General features: G+C 37.3%; 2 protein-coding genes across 5 annotated transcripts in view; one reads left to right on the top strand and one right to left on the bottom strand.

Moving 5' to 3' along the window:
• The window catches only part of LOC133531047 (neural/ectodermal development factor IMP-L2-like), a 95,074-nt gene extending 75,002 nt beyond the window's left edge, over positions 1-20,072 (top strand). For 2 of the 4 annotated variants that reach the window (XM_061869142.1, XM_061869144.1), the window contains exons 2-7: positions 13,030-13,151; positions 14,138-14,298; positions 15,107-15,269; positions 15,726-15,922; positions 17,294-17,420; positions 18,156-20,072. In XM_061869142.1, coding sequence (XP_061725126.1) covers positions 13,046-13,151; positions 14,138-14,298; positions 15,107-15,269; positions 15,726-15,922; positions 17,294-17,420; positions 18,156-18,181 — 780 coding nt within the window. In that variant the 5' untranslated portion in view covers positions 13,030-13,045 and the 3' untranslated portion in view covers positions 18,182-20,072. Of the gene's footprint in view, positions 1-3,237; positions 3,363-13,029; positions 13,152-13,429; positions 13,680-14,137; positions 14,299-15,106; positions 15,270-15,725; positions 15,923-17,293; positions 17,421-18,155 lie in introns of those variants that run through there. The other 2 variants (XM_061869143.1, XM_061869141.1) reach the window with 2 other exon arrangements.
• The window catches only part of LOC133531045 (uncharacterized), a 452,747-nt gene that overhangs the window by 116,764 nt on the left and 315,084 nt on the right, over positions 1-20,899 (bottom strand). The window lies entirely within an intron of this gene.

A 20,899-nucleotide genomic window follows, 5' to 3' on the forward strand; every position in this document is an offset into this window, starting at 1 on the left:
ACAAGAAGGTATAGAATACAGGGAGATGCTTGGCACACAATTGTTGACTCCATAACTATAGTCTAGTTTTTTTTTTTTTTTTTAATAGGTTGATAGTGTCAATTGAAGACACAGGGCCCTCGCTAATGATACGGGCGACCCTGTGTCCGTGATGACATTTGCGAAATGCTTTTTTGATTTATGCGATGCCGGGTCCGGCATCACCATCAGTCAAAAACAATGGTGATGCTCAGTTTAGAGACCCGGCTTTATTTTTGTGATTGAGCTTTGTTGTTGGACCCATGGTCCTCGCATTGAGTACGGGCGACCATGGGCCCAGGTTGAGATTTGTAAAGTTTTAGTTGTGGTTTTATTATGGTAAGGTTGAGATTTGTTGTTGTTATTTTATTATTGATTTAGTTGGTAGTTTTTGTTTCAGTTAGTAGTTTTTGATTTAGTTAGTAGTTTTTGATTTTTAGGTTATAATTGGTTTGGTTGGAGGGACCGCAGTAGACATTAATAGATGCACACAACGGACGCTGCTGCCCGTCCGTCGGTATTCCCTTAGTCGCCTTTTACGACACCCACGGGACGAGATGGGGTGGTGCTATTCTAACGCCGGCACCACACGGCGAGTTTGAGATGATGGGGGTTTGATTTTTAGATAGGGTTTGTTTTTGAATTGTAAGTTGGTTGGTAGATGTTGATGACAATACTCGACGGACGCTGCTGCCCATACGTCGGTTTCCCTTAGTCGCCTTTTACGACACCCACGGGACGAGATGGGGTGGTGCTATTCTGACGCCGGCACCACACGGCTGACTTTAGTCTAGTTAGGTGAACATATCAAAACTATACACTCCTTTTTTGGGCAGTCGTGTAAAAAGTCCCCGGTTGTAGCCCTAGAGCTGGGGGGCGAGGGGCGTATGAAGGTCCCATAACGCTTTAGAGTAATAGTAGATAGATGACTTTTACGCCATTAGGCGTAAAATAATAGCGTTTCTGCTAAAGCGCGTGCGTGGCAGCGGCAACAGCTCCTTGGGACTTTGTCCGACTCCGAGCGGCCGCTGAAGTGTAATAAACTTTTTTTTTTACATTACATGGTGCTAATTTACTGGACTAGTGCAATAATTAGCACATTACGTAACTATGTCGAAAATTTAAAGGGCCATAATTATGTACTGTACTGTAAATTATTGTACAATACATGTGCGCAAAAGTACTATTTTTTTTTTTGTAATAATCTCGATCTACAATTTATAGAGTTCATAAATTCTTATTTATTTGTATTAAATTATTACTAAATGAAGAGGGGGCGTAAAATCAGGAAACCAGAAGGAAACAATAGTATATTGTTAACCAAGGGATGAAAGGTACTCATTTCTGTCGAGGTATTAGTTTGGTGCTCGAACGCAGTTAGAGCGCCAATAGGCCGAGGCTGAAATGATGATGCCTTTCACCTGAGTTAAACACTCTACTTTTCATTTCGAATACGAGGAATATAAAATACATGTGTTGGAAAAAACGTGTCTAAAGTACTTTTATAGTAGGTATTGAAAGCACCCACTTTCAATTAACAATTTAGATAAAAATATCGTTATTTATGGAATGGGGAATAAACTATCAGAATGGAAATTGTACAACAAATCCATTTAAAACCAGAAATTTAATTGATTTTCGTATAAAAAAACGTACTTAGAAAATACAGTGCTCTAGAGCAGAAACGTATCATTTTCTGCACAATTTTTAGAACAACAAAGACCAACTTTCAGCATGAGAAATGAAAATTAATTTAATTTGACTAACGACAGTCGAATTCGATTAACATGCAACCAAAATCACTATCACACTGATTTGATTATTTCGGACAGTTGATCCTATTCGAAAACACGTGGTTTGGAACACCCCCTCCCATAAAGATAAGATTAGATAAGGTATAAAACACGTGATTTGGAACACTCCCTCCCATAAAGATAAGATTAGATAAGGTATAAAACACGTGATTTGGAACACTCCCTCCCATAAAGATAAGATTAGATAAGGTATAAAACACGTGATTTGGAACACTCCCTCCCATAAAGATAAGGTTAGATAAGGTATTTGATTTGATTTAATTTAATTTAAGTTATTTAATTAATTATTTTAATGTAGATTTTATTTATATTAAGTAAATTATTAGATTATAAATTATTCATTATATTTAAGCAAAACTATGGATAATTATGTCCGAAATAAACGATTTCATTTCATTTCATTTCATTTTCATTTCATTTCATTTCATAAAACACGTGATTTGTAACACCCCCTCCCACAAAGATAAGATTAGATAATATGGGTCTACTACACCGTGGGATGTGGGATCTGTCCGATAATTTCATAGTACTATAGAGAAATGAATAAGCTTAAAGTGCTTCATGCATAGCTGATAAATTGTATGGAGAAATTATGAATGAATTCATTGATAAATTTGCCATGCACTTTTACGGCTGATATAGTAAACATCCCTATAATGGAACATGCACCAGTAATGGGACGGTATAGACAAATCCTGTAAAACAAGTATTTACCATCAGTTCTTAATCGCTAGCAACATTTTACCATAAACAAGAGCCAAAGAGCTGCTTAAGTTTAATTTTTCATTGATATTTGTTAGTTTGAAAATGAATGGCGCCATACTGGAGCAAAAAACACAGTTTTAATTGGTTAATAATATTGAAACTAATTGCAGTAGCTTTCATTAAGTATATAGAAAACATAAAGGACGAATTGGAAATTCAGCTTCTAAAGCGTAAAGCGGTCGGAAAAATACTCCAATTTTTTTCTTAAATGTCCCATGATTGGTCCTGTTAATGTTAATACCAAGTACAATAGGCGCTCCGTAATCCGGCACCCGATTTTTTCCCCTTTGCCGGATTATTGGAACAGACGTATGTATTAGTGGATTTGTATGGGAAATATAAACGACAAAGAAACAGGTGGCATTACCTAACAATATTAATTAAATCAATTCCTTTATTTTTAATGCATCCCACACATACATTGCCTTTTTAAAACTCAATAAAATTTTGTTTTTATCATAAATATGAATTCAACTTTTAAAGTAGGTAGTACTTATTCCAAAAACTGACGATTCATTTTACTTACGCAGAATTTTAAGGGTTGATCGCAAACCGTTGAAAAATGCAGTTGAAATGCAATTGGAGCGCGTGCGTTATGAGATTTAAATTTCGAACCACGCACGAAAGCATATAAATAGAGATCGGATATGGACCGGCCCATTCCGTGCCTACCATCCAAGTGCTCAAGTCAAACATTAAAAAAGTTAACGTTCCATTTTTGAAATTGTGCAGTGTTCGATTTGTGTTTCGCGCGCTTTTTAAAAGGTACGTGAGCTTTTGTGTTTGGTTTTAAATTGAGTTTTTAATTTTTTTTTGGGTTTCCGTTTCGTGTAAATTACTGTTTTGTTTTATGAAACTTTTTAGTGTTAATTGTCTAATTTTTAACAAAATAAAATGTTTTCAATTGCAAATCTTAGTCAAGTGTACTGGCTATTTTCCAAATTGACTGATATACTAATTACATAATATATAAACATTCTTACACGTTTAATGGAAAAAAGAAATAAATGAATCATAGAGACGTGATTGATTGAAGTGGCTTAATATTACTTAGTAAATATTATATCATAAATAAATAGGTACGGCATGTGTCATTAAAATACGTGAGAATTACACACACTGATAACATTAATAGGCATAAAAAAATGAATAATTACATAATAATTACTAGAAAAAATATGACCATTTTGCAACTGGTGTTGTTACTTAAATTTAATAATCATAATAATATATCAGAATATTTACTTGAATAGAAATTTAGAGCTTTAAAACTAAAAAGACATTTTATTTTTATTAATTAGTACAGTATATTTTAGGTCAGATACACAATAACTTCAGTAGCCTTCCTGCGTGGTTATGAAAAAAAAAGAATAACTGGAATTAGATAGTAACTAAACTATACTATGTCAAGCCATTTCCGTCAATAAAAAAGAATGAAAAATTAAAAAAAACCGGCCAAGTGCGAGTCGGACTCGCGTACCGAGGGTTCCGTACAAACCTGTAGGTATATAAATAAAGTTCACCCATCACGACAATCGAGTCATATCAATTATTAAAAATATTTTTATTATATGATGTAACTAAAAAAAAATCCTTTATGTGTGCTATAAGACGTTGCTTCGTACCAAATTTCAAGATTCTGAGTTCACGGGAAGTATCCTGTAAGTTTTGATTCCCTTGCGAGTATCGAAATTTTGCGGAAATTTGCGGCAGAAACGGCTGTATCTCTTGATTTCGTCGGCTTAGAAGTTTGATTTTTTCACAGCTCCAAGGGACAGTAGACTTGAGTATTTGATATAAATTGCAGCTTGATACCTCCACGCGTTCCTGAGAAAAAGGGTTTTGACAGACAGACAGACGGACGGACGGACAACAAAGTAATCCTATAAGGGTTCCGTTTTTTCCTTCGAGGTACGGAACCCTAAAAACGTAGGCGCGAAGAGTTATCGTCCCATAGTAAATCTGAATTTCGCGCCTTCTTCTACTGACTAACTTGTTTGATCGTCTAAAACAATAAACCCCCTATGAAGCTGATCGTCCCGGGTTCAAATCCTGGTAAGGGCATATATTCGTGTGATGAGCATGGATATTTGTTCCTGAGTCATGGGTGTTTTCTATGTATTTAAGTATTTATAAATATTTATATATTATATATATCGTTGTCTAAGTACCCTCAACACAAGCCTTATTGAGCTTACTGTGGGACTTAGTCAATTTGTGTAATAATGTCCTATAAAAAAAAAGAAAAAAAAAGAATAAGGGTCTGTATCAAAATGTCCAAGTAAAGTCCTGAATATTTTTTTTTTATACTACGTCGGTGGCAAACAAGCATACGGCCTGCCTGATGGTAAGCAGTCTCCGTAGCCTATGTACACCTGCAACTCCAGAGGAGCTACATGCGCGTTGCCGACCCTAACCCCACCCCCCTCGTTGAGCTCTGGCAACCTTACTCACCGGCAGAAACACAACACTATGAGTAGGGTCAAGTGTTATTTGGCTGCGGTTTTCTGTAAGGTGGAGGTACTTCCCCAGTTGGGCTCTGCTCTAGATCTGGAATGACATCTGCTGTGCTGTGCCCTACCACACAAGGCGAGATGACATTCACATTGCCCATACCTCTCTTTAGGACGTATTAGTTTAAGGACATACCCGGGTCCAAATATTCAATATCTTTATTGTTAATACACAGTTAATTAAAGTATTTTAAAAACATGTCTAAAATATAGATAATAAAATTAAATAATAACACAATATTAAAAGCTACTTGCCACTTATCTGACGAATAAAGTCATCGTTGGCGTATCACAATCTTCAAATAAGCTTAACTGGTAGATAAATACCTTCATAACTTAAGGTAGTTTTACAGTACATATGGTGCTAATTTACCGCACTAGTGCGAAAATGAGCATATTACGTTACTATGTCGAACATTTAAAGGTCCATATGTACTGTAAAACGTTGTACGATGCATGTGCGAATAGATAATTCGCAACTCGTGTCGATTTAAAACACTCCCTTCGGTCGTGTTTTAATTTATCGCCACTGGTTTCGAATTTCCTATTTTTCGCACTTGTATCGTAATGTAGTATTATCTGACAGTTAATTTATTTGTTGTTTTGTAATTAGCTCTTTAATATTTCACTGTTCAGTTTTTGTGAAACAGACCCTTACGACCCGATTCGAAGAATGATTAAGACACGTTTTCGTATCGATCTTTTAAAGATCTTTAAAAGATCGATAACTAAACGACATGAAAAAATTGGCGTTTATTTCTTTTTTTTTTTTTTTTTTTTCTATTTATTTAGAAACAAACAGTCATACACAATTTTTGATCAAAACTTATAGACAAAAAATAGACCTATAGTTTCATATGTAGAAATAAAATATAAACAGGTCCGTGGCTATTACAAAAAACAAAAATACTTAAATCTGTATTTTATAATAACAAATACTTGAAATATGTAAATCAGTGATTTGATAAGTCTGCAGAAAATAAGTTACATATACATCGTAGTCTCGTAGTACATTAAATTTAAGCAAATAACAAATTCCAGTTATAATCAATATTTAAATGCATTCTTAAGTTGTGTTAGTGAACAGTTAAAAATGTCTAAATCATTAAGTTTTTGATTCTCATTAAAAAGTTTACATGCGCGTTTGATAAATACATTCCCACCGTAACCAGTCCTGCTGAATGGAATAAAAAATAAGTTTCTTTTACGACAACAGCGCTCACGTCTTCGCGGAACTCTGAAACAGATTTTATGTAAAAGAGTAGGGGCTTCTAATTGTGAATGGAAAATCTTAAAAAGCAAAACGGAATCAGTGGAATCTCGACGGTCACTAAGAGTTTGAATATTTAAACGTTTACAGGTATCGGTATAGTCAGCAGTATAAGCTAGTCCAGTCCTGAAGCACAGTGATTTAATAAATATTTTTTGAAGTCGCTCAATTCTGTCGATGTGTACTTTGTAAAAAGGTTTCCACACTGAGCAAGAAAATTCAAGGTGATTTCGATTCCGCTGTGATCCCAATAAGATCTATCTACGATATTTTTAACGTCAAAGTGACATTGGTTACCCGATTCGAGCTGCCTCTGTCAATTATACGACATACAAACGAAATCTAAATGAGAACTTATCTAAACCAAAACTTATCGTATCTCATTCTTCGGGTCGGGCCGTATATTTGAATTAGAAAATAAACATATTCAGGCACATTCATGCAAAAATATCAATGCATAGGAATACAGCAATCTCATAGAATAGAGTAGAATAACTTTATTTGCATAGAATAAGTACATGTGTAATTTTGACAATTTGTTGCTTATTCTTCTATATGTATATAATAATATTAGCATGCAAAAACGTCTGCCGAATGCCGATTGAGTTGTGGGGCAAAGTCACTACAGAGTGGGAGCCCGAAAACTTGAATCGGGGATCTGGCAGATCTCACCGGCGATGGCGGGATGAACTGGACTCCTTCTTGAAGGAGTGGCCAGACATAGCACTCGACAGAGATCAGTGGAGAGATTGGGGGGAGGCCTTTGCCCAGCAGTAGGACACGACAGGCTCCAAATGATGATGCAAAAACTTTACACAATTTAAATTTTAATTACTATTGAATAACAATTTTAATCATCAATTTTATTTTACTCCTGGATGTTTTCGGAGAGAAAATCTTTGAGGCAATAATATTTGTTATCCAATAAGTAAAAGAAGTCTTGTTTTTTTTAAATTTATTAATAGTATATTTGATAAAGTTAATTTGATTTCATAAAAAGTATTTTTATACCATAACGTGGAAAACGCCAGCTTACGCCGTTATAATGGCTCATTGTGACTTTATTATGAATACGAATATATAAAAAACGTATAAAAGAAAATTAGCTGCTAAAAATAACCTATTTATCGGCATATTTTTGTACTTGACGAATAAATATTGTACCAAGTGAAATTAAAAAAGTATATGATAGAAATAAAGTTGAAACCTAAAGTAAAAAGATAAACAAAATTATTCCTCATTCTTCCTTGGTTCCAAATTAATTCACTTTTTTTTTCTGCGAATACACGGTCGTTTCGCGCGCTAAATTTCGCTACATTTGATAAAAGGCGCCTCTACACACGCGTCTATACGCGTTTCAAAAAACGTGCGTGTAAATTAAACTGATACAAAATAGATGAAATATATTTTTACATCTCAATGAGCAGTTTTACATTAGCGTTTTGTTTCTGGTCGTACGCGGTCGTTTCGGCATACGTGCTACTTACGCGCAAAAGGATCGCCTATACACGCGCTTCAAAAAACGAGCTTATACGCGCGTGTAAAACGCTAGTCTGTTACCGTCCATAAAAATATACAACATTTATTTTAATAACAGTGGATATTATTGCCTAAAAATAGAAAGTTAATAACGGCAAAACATTACTTAAAAAAAGATGCTCTTAGAGTCAGACCAGGTTAAGTTGGCAGCAATTTTGATAACACAGACTGAAACGGCCTGATTCGAAGAATGAGATACGATAACGATAAGTTCTGGTTTAAATAAGTTCTCATTTAGATATCGTTCGTATGTCGTATAATTGACAGAAGCACCTCGATTCGGGCAACCAATGTCACTTTGACGTTAGAAATATCGTAGACAGATCTTATTGGGATCACAGCGGAATCGAAATAAACGTCAATTTTGATGTCGTTTAGCTATCGATCTTTCCAAGATCTTAAACGTGTCTTAATCATTCTTCGAATCGGGCCGAAAATGTCAAGAGGGAAAATTAGCTTTGCGAATAGAATCAGGCGTTACTCTGCGGAAATCCATATTAATTAAAACAAATATATTACTTTGCTAATCCGCGATAAGATAACGTTCAAACCCGTTCAAATCAGTTCTAACCCGTTATACTTGCGTGCTCACATGCAATTAAAAAAGTAGTCGAAAAAACCTCACGTGATTTATGCACAAGCCCTAAGTAGGATTTTCTACTATACAGGATGTAACCAAAATAGTGGGAATCTGTTTAAGGGCATATTCGGTATCAAGTTCTGATCAGAAAAAAGTGGTTTTTCCTTACCTATAAATTGACATAGGCACTCGTTTTTACGACAGCAACTGCCATCTGAGCTTCTAACCCCGAGGGAAAACTAGGTTGGGATTAGTCCGGTTTCCTTCTTATGTTTTCCTTCACCAAAAAGCGATTGGTAAATATCAAATGATATTTCGTAATAAGTACGTACAAGTTCCGATTTTTTTTTAATAAATAAATATTTTAGGACATTCTTACACAGATCGATCGACCTAGCCCCAAACTAAGCAAACCTTGTACTACGGGTTCCCCTTCGGCCGCGTACGCAACCAGAGCTTCGTAACCAGATGTAATCGAAAACTATTTCTGCCTTGTACGAAACCGGTTGCGATCAAAAACTAATTTCGTCTTACCCGTAACCAGTTACGATCGAACACTTCTCGTTCTTACACGAAACCAATGTCTGGGCCATCTAGCTATAGGTTTTTTTTTTCAAATATTTTGTCATGATACTCATGATAATTTCTTATCCTGTGCATTTTTTGGAAACTATTGATTTAACAAAACTCAATATAACATATTTAGATCTTACATGAAACCTTTACAGTGGGTAATATAACAAATCACTGGCCACTTAAACATTACTTCAAGTGAGTTCTAATCTGATTACTCTAGATAATGTCATTATATTGTTAGCTGTCATTAGTTATTATTCGCATGTCTGCAAATAATCTATGTACTCTGTAATAGAAATGAATGATATAAACGCTGAAATTGATTTTATTACGACAAGAAGAGGAGAACTGTTACAATTTTTGTGTTCTGATTTTTGACTAGATATATAACGTGTACAGTACTTATACTGTATAACAAGGTGTATAAATATAATCTTAGCTGACTTTATCAACGGTCGAAAGGTTTCGTACAACAAAGAAAAGTGTTCGATCGTAACTGATAACTAGTAAGACAGAATTAGTTTTTGATCGCAACCGGTTTCGTACAAGGCAGAAATAGTTTTCGATCGCATCTGGTTACGAAGCCCTGGTTGCGTACGCGGCCGAAGGGACGGGTTCTAGACGACGATATACATACTTAAATAGATAAATACTTATATAAGTACATAGAAAACACCCATGACTCACGAACAAATATCCGTGCTCATCACACAAATAAATACCCTGGGATTCGAACCCGAGACCATCGGCTTCATAGGCAGGGTCACTACCCACTTGGCCAGTCGTCCATTACAAGTGTTATTCAACATTAATTTATATTTAACTAAATACACGAACAAAGCTTTGAGATCAAAAAACCTTTAATTTTACAGTGAAATGTAAAATACATTTTTAATCAAAGAACGTCAGGATAAATAACCTTTTCTAGGTAAACATTTCAAAAGGACGCTTTTGAAACAAGTTATTAAAAATAGGTGAAAGAAATTGTGCTTAGTAACAATAGCTGGGAAAGATAAATACTATTAATGAAGTATCTTCCATCCATTGAGTTAGAGAAGCCAGAACAGTGAAATTGTCGCACTTGGAACCTGTACCACGCGACGAAAACGTCGTAAGCACCGTAAAATTCATGGTACTTACGCGTTTAGGTCGCCAGACACCCATGAACCAGTCACAGCAGACAATGGAACTATTGTAGAAAAAGTGAACAGTATATTACATATCTCCTAAGTATAACCAATGGTGTAATCGATTGCTCTGAGTTGCTAAGTAAACTATGTTTCAAAACCCCCATTCGTTCTAAAAGGTATCATCCCCCAATAGCAATCAGCAATGCATCTTCCAAATACAGACAGAATAGTTTTTTACCACGCGCCAGTCGTAACCTAAATGAGCTATCTAAAGAATTGGATATGGATATATTCAACTGTGGCATTCCTAGCTTGAGACGTAATTTAGTGCAGAAATACTTTGAGTCTTTTGAGTGAGCGTGTTGTCGCCTTCTTGAATACCTATAATTACGTATTTACTATTTATACTTTTACCTTAGACCTCATTATGTTACTAAGTTAATTAGTATTTTGAACTCCCACATTATCCTTATTAAGTATCATTTGTATTCGCTTTGTTCACATATGTGGTTGCAATAGTGCGTAATCTTAGTTTAGTATTATGTCCCTACCTGTGAGTTCCTATAATTGGCTTCCTGTATCTACTATATTTTTCTATGTTAATGTCACAGCTGTTGGATCTCCAAATAAATAAAATAAAATAAATAAAATAAAATAAAATAACTGTCTATGTATCGAAGTTTGGGAGGACAACAAGTTTGGAAGGGTTATTGCAAAGACATCCGGGCACCTGTCATAACAATGTTTTCACTAGTTATCGAGGCAGGCGGGGACTCACCGCCCACTAGATGGGCCCCTGAAACTGCCGTCGTGAAGACGACCAGGAGCAACACCGGTGTGAGCGGCTCAGGGGTGTCGAGAGGTGTACGCCGTTTTCTACCTGGTGGCTGATAACAGCCACTGTGCCAACTAACTTGGACCCGGGTATGTCCTTAAACTACGTCCAAAAGAGAGGTATGGGCAATGTGAATGTCATCTCGCCTTGTATGGTAGGGCACAGCACAGCAGATGTCATTCCAGATCTAGAGCAGAGCCCAACTGGGGAAGTACCTCCACCTTACAGAAAACCGCAGCCAAATAACACTTGACACTACTCATAGTGTTGTGTTCCTGCCGGTGAGTAAGGTTGCCAGAGCTCAACGAGGGGGGTGGGGTTAGGGTCGGCAACGCGCATGTAACTCCTCTGGAGTTGCAGGTGTACATAGGCTACGGAGACTGCTTACCATCAGGCAGGCCGTATGCTTGTTTGCCACCGACGTAGTATTAAAAAAAAAAAAAAAAACTAACGTCTTATTCATGTTTCACTTCCACCCCCGGAGCATATAGCTTTAACGAATCCTCTCTGGACGGCAAATGATGGCAAGCCAGAGTTGAGATTCCTGCGGGTCCTTGGGGTCCACTCCAACCGACGAAGATACGCCGGAGACGCGAGACCCTGACCGACTCTCGGGGGTACCCTGGTCCGTGGGGTCGTTACTCCCCAACAGCTACCAACACAACAGCCAGACGCCAGCCATAAAAATGTTTTTACTAGTTATTATTAAAATGCTATATGACTTCCCTGCCTTCCCTTTATCCGTGGATATTTTACATTGTAAGTCAGCTTTCTTCATTCAAGTAATGGGTGTAATTTTATAAAACGCAACGTTCTACGCAAACATTATCATTACGTAGACTAAGTATGTAGAACTCTTAGTTAACATTCTTAGAAATCTATTGATTGCTGAGGTGGTATTCGGACTTTAAAAAATTGATATTGATTTGATATAGTTTGACTTAAAGTGGAATTCAATAGAAATTGCAGATAATGTAAACAAATAAAACCTTCATTTCTTCGTATTTTATCAACAGTTTATAAACTTGAATCTTTTATTTATATCAAATACTAGTAAAAATAAATAAATATTTGAGGGAATTTTACATTACGAGCCCAAAACTAAGCGAAGCTTGTACTATGAGTACTAGGCGACGTTATACATACGTATATAGATAAATACATACTTATATACATAGAATCAAGCTTCAAGATCGAGTGAGGAATGTCGAGATCCGTCGTCGCACCAAGGTGCTAGACGTGGGTTGCGTCATTACCAACCTAAAATGGAGTTGGGCGGGACATGTTGCTAGGCAGAGTGATGGCAGGTGGACTAAAATGTTAACGGAATGGTGGCCGCTTTCGGATGAAAGAAGCCCCTGGGGTCCGTTGGCTCGTTGGGTGGACGACATTCGGAAAATTGCGGGACACTTCTGGATGCGATTATCTCAGGATCGGGACAAGTGGCGTACTGGAAGAGAGGCCTATGCTCGGCAGTGGGCGATAAAAGGCTGATATGATGATGATACATAGAAAACACATACTCAGGGAGAAATATTTGTGTTCATCACACAATTGCTTTTTAGCGATAAGACCGCCTGCTGTCTGCCTCTACATTTAATAATTCTTTATTATTCTTGTATCTTTTTACTGAGGTGTACCAATAAAGAGTATTCTATCTATCTATCTAATTGCCTTTACTAGGGTTCGAACCCACAAAGCACCTTGCACTAATGATCTTATTTAGATCACGGGCCAGGCGCCAGTAACGATCCCACCCCGTACAAAATTTACAATTTTAATTTATTTTTATTTGAGTCGTTGAGATCCTGGGCTATAACTGCGAAAATCGCAAATTGCGGGCATCTCTCTCTGTCACTCTAATTACGCCTTCATTGGAGTAAAAAAGATCCCCGCAATTTCCGAATTTCGGTTATCGTGGTTGGGGGCCTATCTAGCTACTCGTAACACTGATTCTCATAATACTAAAGACATTTCTTTTGTCTCCAGGTCTCGAATCTCCAAGATGTATGCTCTCCTAATATTCGCTCTCGTAGCGGGCTGCCGGGCCGCTAATGTCAACAAACATATGAGATTGCTCACAGAGCTGGACAACAACATTGATCCTAATTGTAAGTGTTTTAAAATTCACTATTGCACGATGTACGCTCTAATATTCGCTCTCGTTGCGGGCTGCTGGGCTACGAATATCAACAAACACATGAGGTTGCTCACAGAGCTGAACAACAACATTGATCCTAATTATAAGTGTTTAAAATTTCACTATTGCACGATGTACCCTCGAATATTCGCTCTCGTAGCCGGCTGCCGAGCTACGAATATCAACAAACACATGAGGTTGTTCACAGAGCTGGACAACAACATTGATCCTAATTGTAAGTGTTTAAAAGTTCACTATTGCACGATGTACGCTCTAATATTCGCTCTCGTAGCCGGCTGCCGAGCTACGAATATCAACAAACACATGAGGTTGTTCACAGAGCTGGACAACAACATTGATCCTAATTGTAAGTGTTTAAAAGTTCACTATTGCACGATGTACGCTCTAATATTCGCTCTCGTAGCCGGCTGCCGGCCTACGAATATCAACAAACACATAAGGTTGCTCACAGAGCTGGACAACAACATTGATCCTAATTGTAAGTGGTGTAAAGTTCACTATTGCAAGATGCACACTTTCCTAATATCCTCCTCCTAATCGTCGGACCGCGAATGTCAACCCATAAAGTTGGTATGCACTTATGCAGTTCGCTGTACCTACGCAACTGATAATTCTTGATATTTTAAGTGTCGGCAACGCTCATGTAATATACCTGGTGTTGCAGGCATCCATAGGCTACGGTGACTGGTTACATTAGACGGGCCGTATGCTTGTTTGCCACCGACGTGGTATAAAATAAACTTGAAGCAAGAATATTTGGAGTATAATTATCTTTTTCTTACTTACACGGGCACATCGAAAAACCTGCGACGGTGGTAAGAGAAACATGCAGCCAGCTACCTCACCGGTGGAAAGCCAAATATGGCCAAATGCTTCCCCATAACGCAGCGAAAGTCATTTTACATAGTTACTTATGAATGTCCCGTATTGTTTCAGTATTACCGCTCCGCGCGCCTCGCAGATTCCTCGCCATTACCAAGGTACCAGCCGCAGTAACGGGGCACCAAGCGGGTACCACCGTGTCTTTATTATGTGAGGCATTCGGGGCGCCCGCACCTACAATACGCTGGTTCAAGAACAATCAGCCGGTTTATGAGGTAGCTATCTATCTGTCATCATTATTAGGTATGACTGTTTTAAAGCAAAGTAAGTATTACCCCTTTGTGCCCTTCGTAGTACCTATACTCGCCTTAACCAAGGCCCCAGCAGGTAACGGGGCACCAAGGGAGTACCACCGTGTTTTTATTATGTGAAGCATTCGTGGCACCCGCACCCACGATACGCTGGTTGGAACAACAATTCTCATGCAGTCATCAGACTTGCATGCATTATAACTATTATAAGCTAGACAGTGACAGCCAATGTGGCCAAACATATCGGCCAAACAGATCCTGATTCAATTGGTAAAAAGATGTGTTGCAACATCTATCATTTGTTACTTTGAGTGTCTCCATAGGTAAATGTCTTTTTGGACCCGGGTACGTCCTTAAACTGCGTCCAAAAGAGAGGTATGGGCATTGTGAATGTCATCTCGCTTTGTGTGGTAGGGCACAGCCAGTGGATGTCATTCCAGACCTAGAGCAGAGCCCAACTGGGGAAGTACCTCCACCTTACAGAAAACAGCAGCCAAATAACACTAGACCCTATTCATAGTGTTGTGTTCCTGCCGGTGAGTAAGGTTGCCAGAGCTCAACGAGGGGGGGCGGGTTTAGGGTCGGCAACGCGCATGTAACTCCTCTGGAGTTGCAGGCTTACATAGGCTACGGTGACTGCTTACCATTAGGCGGGCCGTATGCTTGTTTGCCACCGACGTATTATATAAAAAAAAAAGGTATTTGATATTTACCATCTGTCCAACTCATGCTAGTCAGAATATATGTTAAAACAAACTTTCCTTCTTTCCAGTACGACCAAGAATCCAATGAGATTTTCGACACGAACCCCACCTCACTGGCCCGGGTCTCATCTACACTGCTGGTGTCCCGGACCGCGGGCCGCGACGAGTACACCTGCGTCGCGGCGGCCGGCGCTAAGACGGAGAGAGTCCACAGCGTCGTTTATAGCACAGGTAATTTTGTTAGGTCGCTTTGTTAGTATAAGGGGGCCGATGGTGCCAGGCACTGTACGTTGGGTTTCACCCGACTCTTAGCGTGAGCGTGCCGCAGGTGCCCGACCCCGCGCTCCTTTTGTCGGGCTTGCAGACGCCGGGCACTGTATATATGTACTCTTTACAAAGGAGAGCCCCACAGGTGCCCGGCACAGGAGCGCGCGAGGCTTCGGCCTTCTTATTATTGGTGTAAGCCAAAGCTTTGCTCAATTTCTCAAATATGGGCGTTCCAGGCGCCCGCGCACCAACATTATCGTTTTTGATCTTCATTATTTTCAATATACTAGGTATTTTAAAATACCATACCATATCTATGGTTCAATATTAACTTCAATATAAAATCGACATCGAACTTAAATGCTTACAAATGCGTGTAAAGATTAATTTAATAACAAAACTTTTTCTACTGACCCACAGATGGCAGCACCGACTTAATACCAGACCGGGCGCGACTCATACCACTCGCCCCACAAATCCTCGTCTCATACAAGGTGTTCATGGACCTCATCGGCAACAACGTGGTGCTCCCGTGCCACGCGAAGGGGCACCCGCGGCCGCGCGTCACGTGGGTGAACAGCCGGGGCGCGACGGTCAAGTCGGACCCGAGGATGAAGGTTAGTTCTGCTACTTGGAGGTAGATGGCGTGAAAGTTAATTTCATAGGCAAGCAGAATGAGAATCTGAAATAGAGGTGGATTGTCAAAGAAAACTTTGTAGGCACAGTAAATTTACTGCCATCTTTCGTTCGACACATGATTAAAACTTTTAGAACGCCATTTGACTATATGTGTTAAATTTGTTAAATATCAAAAAGTGGCGCCATCTAATAGATCAAAGGCCAAAGGCATGTTGCCATCATTTCGAGCGATGGCGCCATAGCCTTTAGATTGTGCCCGGTAAGATGGCGCCACTTTTTGATATTTCACAAATTTAACACATATCAGTGAAAGAATAAGGATCAAAGTCAAATAGCATTCTAAAAATTTTAATCATGTCATGTGTCGAAACATTGACAATACACCTCTATTTCAAATTCTTTGGAATGGGTTCACAGTCATTTTAGTAAAACATTTGCTGAGGACTGGTGAAAGACTAATATAATTTTTAACCACCTTGCGAAGAGGGTTTTAAATTAGCAATAATATTTGTTTAGGAGGACTTTCAAGACTTTTGTAGTTTTTGGGGCTTGACGAAAAGTAATAAAGTAATAGGTAATAATATCACAAGTATAATATGCAGGGGTCGGACAAAAAGTGCGCATGACGTCAAACCACTTATAGGATGATTTCAAATAGTATTTTTGATTTTCGTAAACAATTATCACTTATCATTTATCAACCTCTTTATTAAACGATATCGCCACTTGAAATGAGTAGGTACGTTTTTGACTGACACATTGTCAATCAGATGAACAATAAATTGACTTCGTTATTGTTTAGCTATTGTATCTTCACGATTATATTTAGCTAAAATTTATATTTACTAATGTATAAGAAAACGCTCTAAAATGTCATCTTTACTCGAATATTGTGGCAATTTTCCGTTTTTGGAGGTACGTGACAAACACGTATACTGCTGTAATCAAGATATACCAACGAAGGTAAGCAATATTAAAAGACATTTGGAGACAACCAAACATGTCGGAAACGTAGAAAAAAAGGGCAAAGTGAATTTAATATGAACCTTACAAATTTTATGATAGCAGCAAACATACCCTGGGTGCAACTACAAAATGAAAACTTCCGTAATTTCATAAAAAAATGCATAAATGTATTATTAATTCCATGGATTTATTTACGATTATTTTGTTACTTCATTAATACTACTTTGTTACTACATGTCACACGGAAGTTTAAATACAAACTCAAACATCATCCTGTGTGCAAGATTACGTCATTTTTACGTCATCCGCACTTTTTGTCCGACCCCTGATAATATGCAATTATGCATGACTTTGACTTACTTAAATCATTGTTTTACTTGCAGGTGCTTCGTTCAGGCGAGCTAGTAATCTCGCCTCTCTTGTGGAGCGACATGGGCGAGTTCACTTGCCACGCGTCAAACGCCTTCGGGAGCCAGCTCACTACTACTTTCGTGTACCCTGCGAGTGTCAGTAAGTTAAAAAGTTTTTTAAAGCAAGTTATAAAAGTTAAGTTAGTAAATATTGTCTTTGGTAGATTGGTGGAAATTTACTTAAAAGTTCATTTGAGCTAACTATGCATTGACTTAGCTACCTAACTGAGGGTGGGAGCGCCAATATAGGTCATATTTCAAAAAAAAAATATGACTATTATAGTGTTGCAAACCATACTTTGTTATTGTTATCTAAAGTGCAGAGTCAGCAAATTATAATTTGACGTAATTTAGGGAATAAGATTCAACTCACAATTTTTTTATGTAAAATTTAAACTTTTGAAAGGCAAACATTTGGGTATAAATCCTTTTCGTTAATTTACGTCCAATTATTCATTATATTAGTTTACTTTCTTAATTATATATTTAAAATTATTGTACAATACAAGAAAGTACAAATGGCGGACTTATTGCATTAAGGCATTCTGTACCAGTCAGCCATTGGATAAACATAAACTTACAATTGGTACGGAAAAGAAAATCAGTACAGAGAGATAAAAGTCACTATCCAAATACTATATCACTATACATACATTAAATACATAGCATAATATATATATATATATATATATATATATATATATATATATATATATATATATATATACAAATATGTATATTGTAGCCTTTTGACTGTTATTTTCTTATGTTCCTCCATCGATAACTAGTTTTATTAATTTGATGGTAAAATTCACAATTTTTTTATTTGTTACAGGTAGGGTGAATAAAGTAAAGCAGTAGACAAACAAACAAACGAAGCGTCGTATACTTAACGTGATGTTCCTGTAGTTAAGTACTTGTTTTCTTAGTACGCGAGCGGACTAAACGGACCTTCATTTCACCCCTTTGAATTCCACAATAAAATAACGTGCCATCATCAATATTAGAGTCAGACTAAGATAATATTTTAAAGGTCAAAGTTCTATGAAATTATGACGTTTACTTAACACTTGCACAGACTGGCCTATCAAAATCGCTGGCAACTTAGCTTGGTCTGACTTTATCACTCTGGAATGCACGAAATCAATATTAAACTCCAAACGTTAAAGGTTTAAACCATTTAAATTTTCAAAGAATGAAATTATTTATATTCTTCCTAAAATTATTTATAATTTAAACTAGGTGTATTTTGCGAGCAATTAAATTGTGGTAGAGTTGAGTTTTCCTAACTGCCATTAAAAAACCTGCTCGTGTTTATATTTCTATTTAATATTTAAGCGTATCATTATATTTAAGGAAATAATGATCGTCTTTAAAGATGTGGGCTATTATCGCTGAGATTGTAAATTTCGAGCAACTATCTCTGTCACTCTGATTACGCTTTAATTGGAGTATAGATCGTGTCATTCACGAAGACGCATGGCTTGAATCGTATTGCCATGTTATTAAGGTCAGATTTGACATATCTGCGCGTCCACGTGGATGACACATACTATAGGGAGCGTGCATGAACTGTAGGAGGCAGCACAGGAGCCGTCAGATTTTTGGCGCGAGGCGTAAATGTGATGTTTATTGTTCCGATGTAGCCCACAAGATGGCAGAACCTACTATGCACAAGAAAACACGTGACGTGTAAATGTACATGTTTATGGTTCCGATTCAGGCCACAAGATGGCAGACCCTCCAACGCGCACGGTCCCTATAAAAGAGATAATGCCCGTCTGCGAAGTTCGGTGTTCACGGTAAGCTCTGTACAAATCAAATTATACAGAGAATTCTATAAACGTATAATGACGGCTGGACCGTAATATACCAATTATTAGATCGCTCGCGTATTTTTAAAATCGAATCTGCCTATTTTTTCTTAATTGTTGTATTTAAAGAAGCCTTTTGTTTACGCGATTTACTTTATAAGTTCACTGAAAAAAATATGATCTATCGAGCATACGTTAAAGTGATTTTCATTAAGATTAACTATCATACAATATCAACTAATGTTGGTAAAACAGTAAAATACAAAACAGGAACGTTAACTGTTTAAGCATTTCTAAGTATTGAAAAAAAAACGAACAGTCACTACTATTTTAGCTACTGAATACAGTAAAATTTACTCTCTTTCGGAACAGTAAAATTTACTGTCTTTTCGGAACAGTAAAATTTACTGTTTTGTTCGATAAGCTCATATCGAACAGTTTAAAGCATTAAACGTTAATGCAACTTCAATTGTTTTTCATGTTTTTTTTCTCAGTTTAATGTATATTGTTATTGCATCTTAATTTTGCCTTTATTAACGATATTGTTATAACAATTGGCGAAGAAAGTACTTTTAATACCATATTATGTAAAAAATCAAGAAAGTGCTTCTATCTTTTAAAGATAGATTTGCACAATTCTTTGATTTTATTCGTCTCGAATGTATATACTAGCGCCATCTGTCGTGGAGTAGCAAAAAACTGAGAAGTTTGTTTCCTTCTACGTGTCACTAGATGGCAGGAATAAACAAATTTGAATTGTTTTTAATGTAAATAATGTCGTGAACAAGAGGTGTTAAATAAAAATAAAAATCTTAATAAATAAACCATTATTGTGTAATAGTGTGTTACTGTATTATTTAATTATGATTATAAACTATTATAATAAAACTGTGATGAAAATAGATGGATATAAATAAAATAACGATCAACTTACAGAAGATTTTTATTTCTATAATGTTTTTTGTTGATAAAGGTATTTTTTTATACTACGTCGGTAATAAACATGCATACAGCCCGCCTGATAGTAAGCAGTCTCCGTAGCCTATGTACGCCTGCAACTCCAGAGGAGTTACATGAGCGTTGCCGACCCTAACACTCCGCACCCTCTTTGAGGTCTGGCAACCTTACTCACCGGCAGGAACACAACACTATGATTAGGGTCTAGTGTTATTTGGCTGCGGTTTTCTGTAAGGTGGAGGTACTTCCCCAGTTGGGCTTTGCTCTAGATCTGGAATGACATCCACTGGCTGTGCCCTCCCACAAAAAGCGAGATGACATTCACAATGCCCATACCTCTCTTTTGGTCGTAGATTAAGGATGTACCCGGGTCCAATTTGACCACGATATCACCTGATGGTAAGCACCGATGCAGTCTACGATAAAAATAAATAAATAAATATTATAGGAAATTATTACACAAATTGACTAAGTCCCACAGTAAGCTCAATAAGGCTTGTGTTGAGGGTACTTAGACAAAAAAAAACATTTTAATTCAAGTACCTCCACCTTACAGAAAACCGCAGCCAAATAACACTAAAAATTATTTATTTATTTCCCAACTGGGAACTCTGTGATAAAACAATGCAAACTAATTGTTTTTGGAATTGTTAGAATTGTCTCGTTGAGTATTAGTTGCTTGAGGAAAGAATAGTACAGTCAGCGATAAAAGCTTGTACCAAAAATTTTTATTCCCACGCTGACCCAATCCGGCCTGAGGGCTACATTTTTTTCACCTTTGAATATCTTCGTAGATACGATGACTTCC

This window comes from Cydia pomonella, chromosome 24, assembly GCF_033807575.1.
Source record: "Cydia pomonella isolate Wapato2018A chromosome 24, ilCydPomo1, whole genome shotgun sequence".
NCBI classification, from domain to species: Eukaryota; Metazoa; Arthropoda; class Insecta; order Lepidoptera; family Tortricidae; genus Cydia; species Cydia pomonella.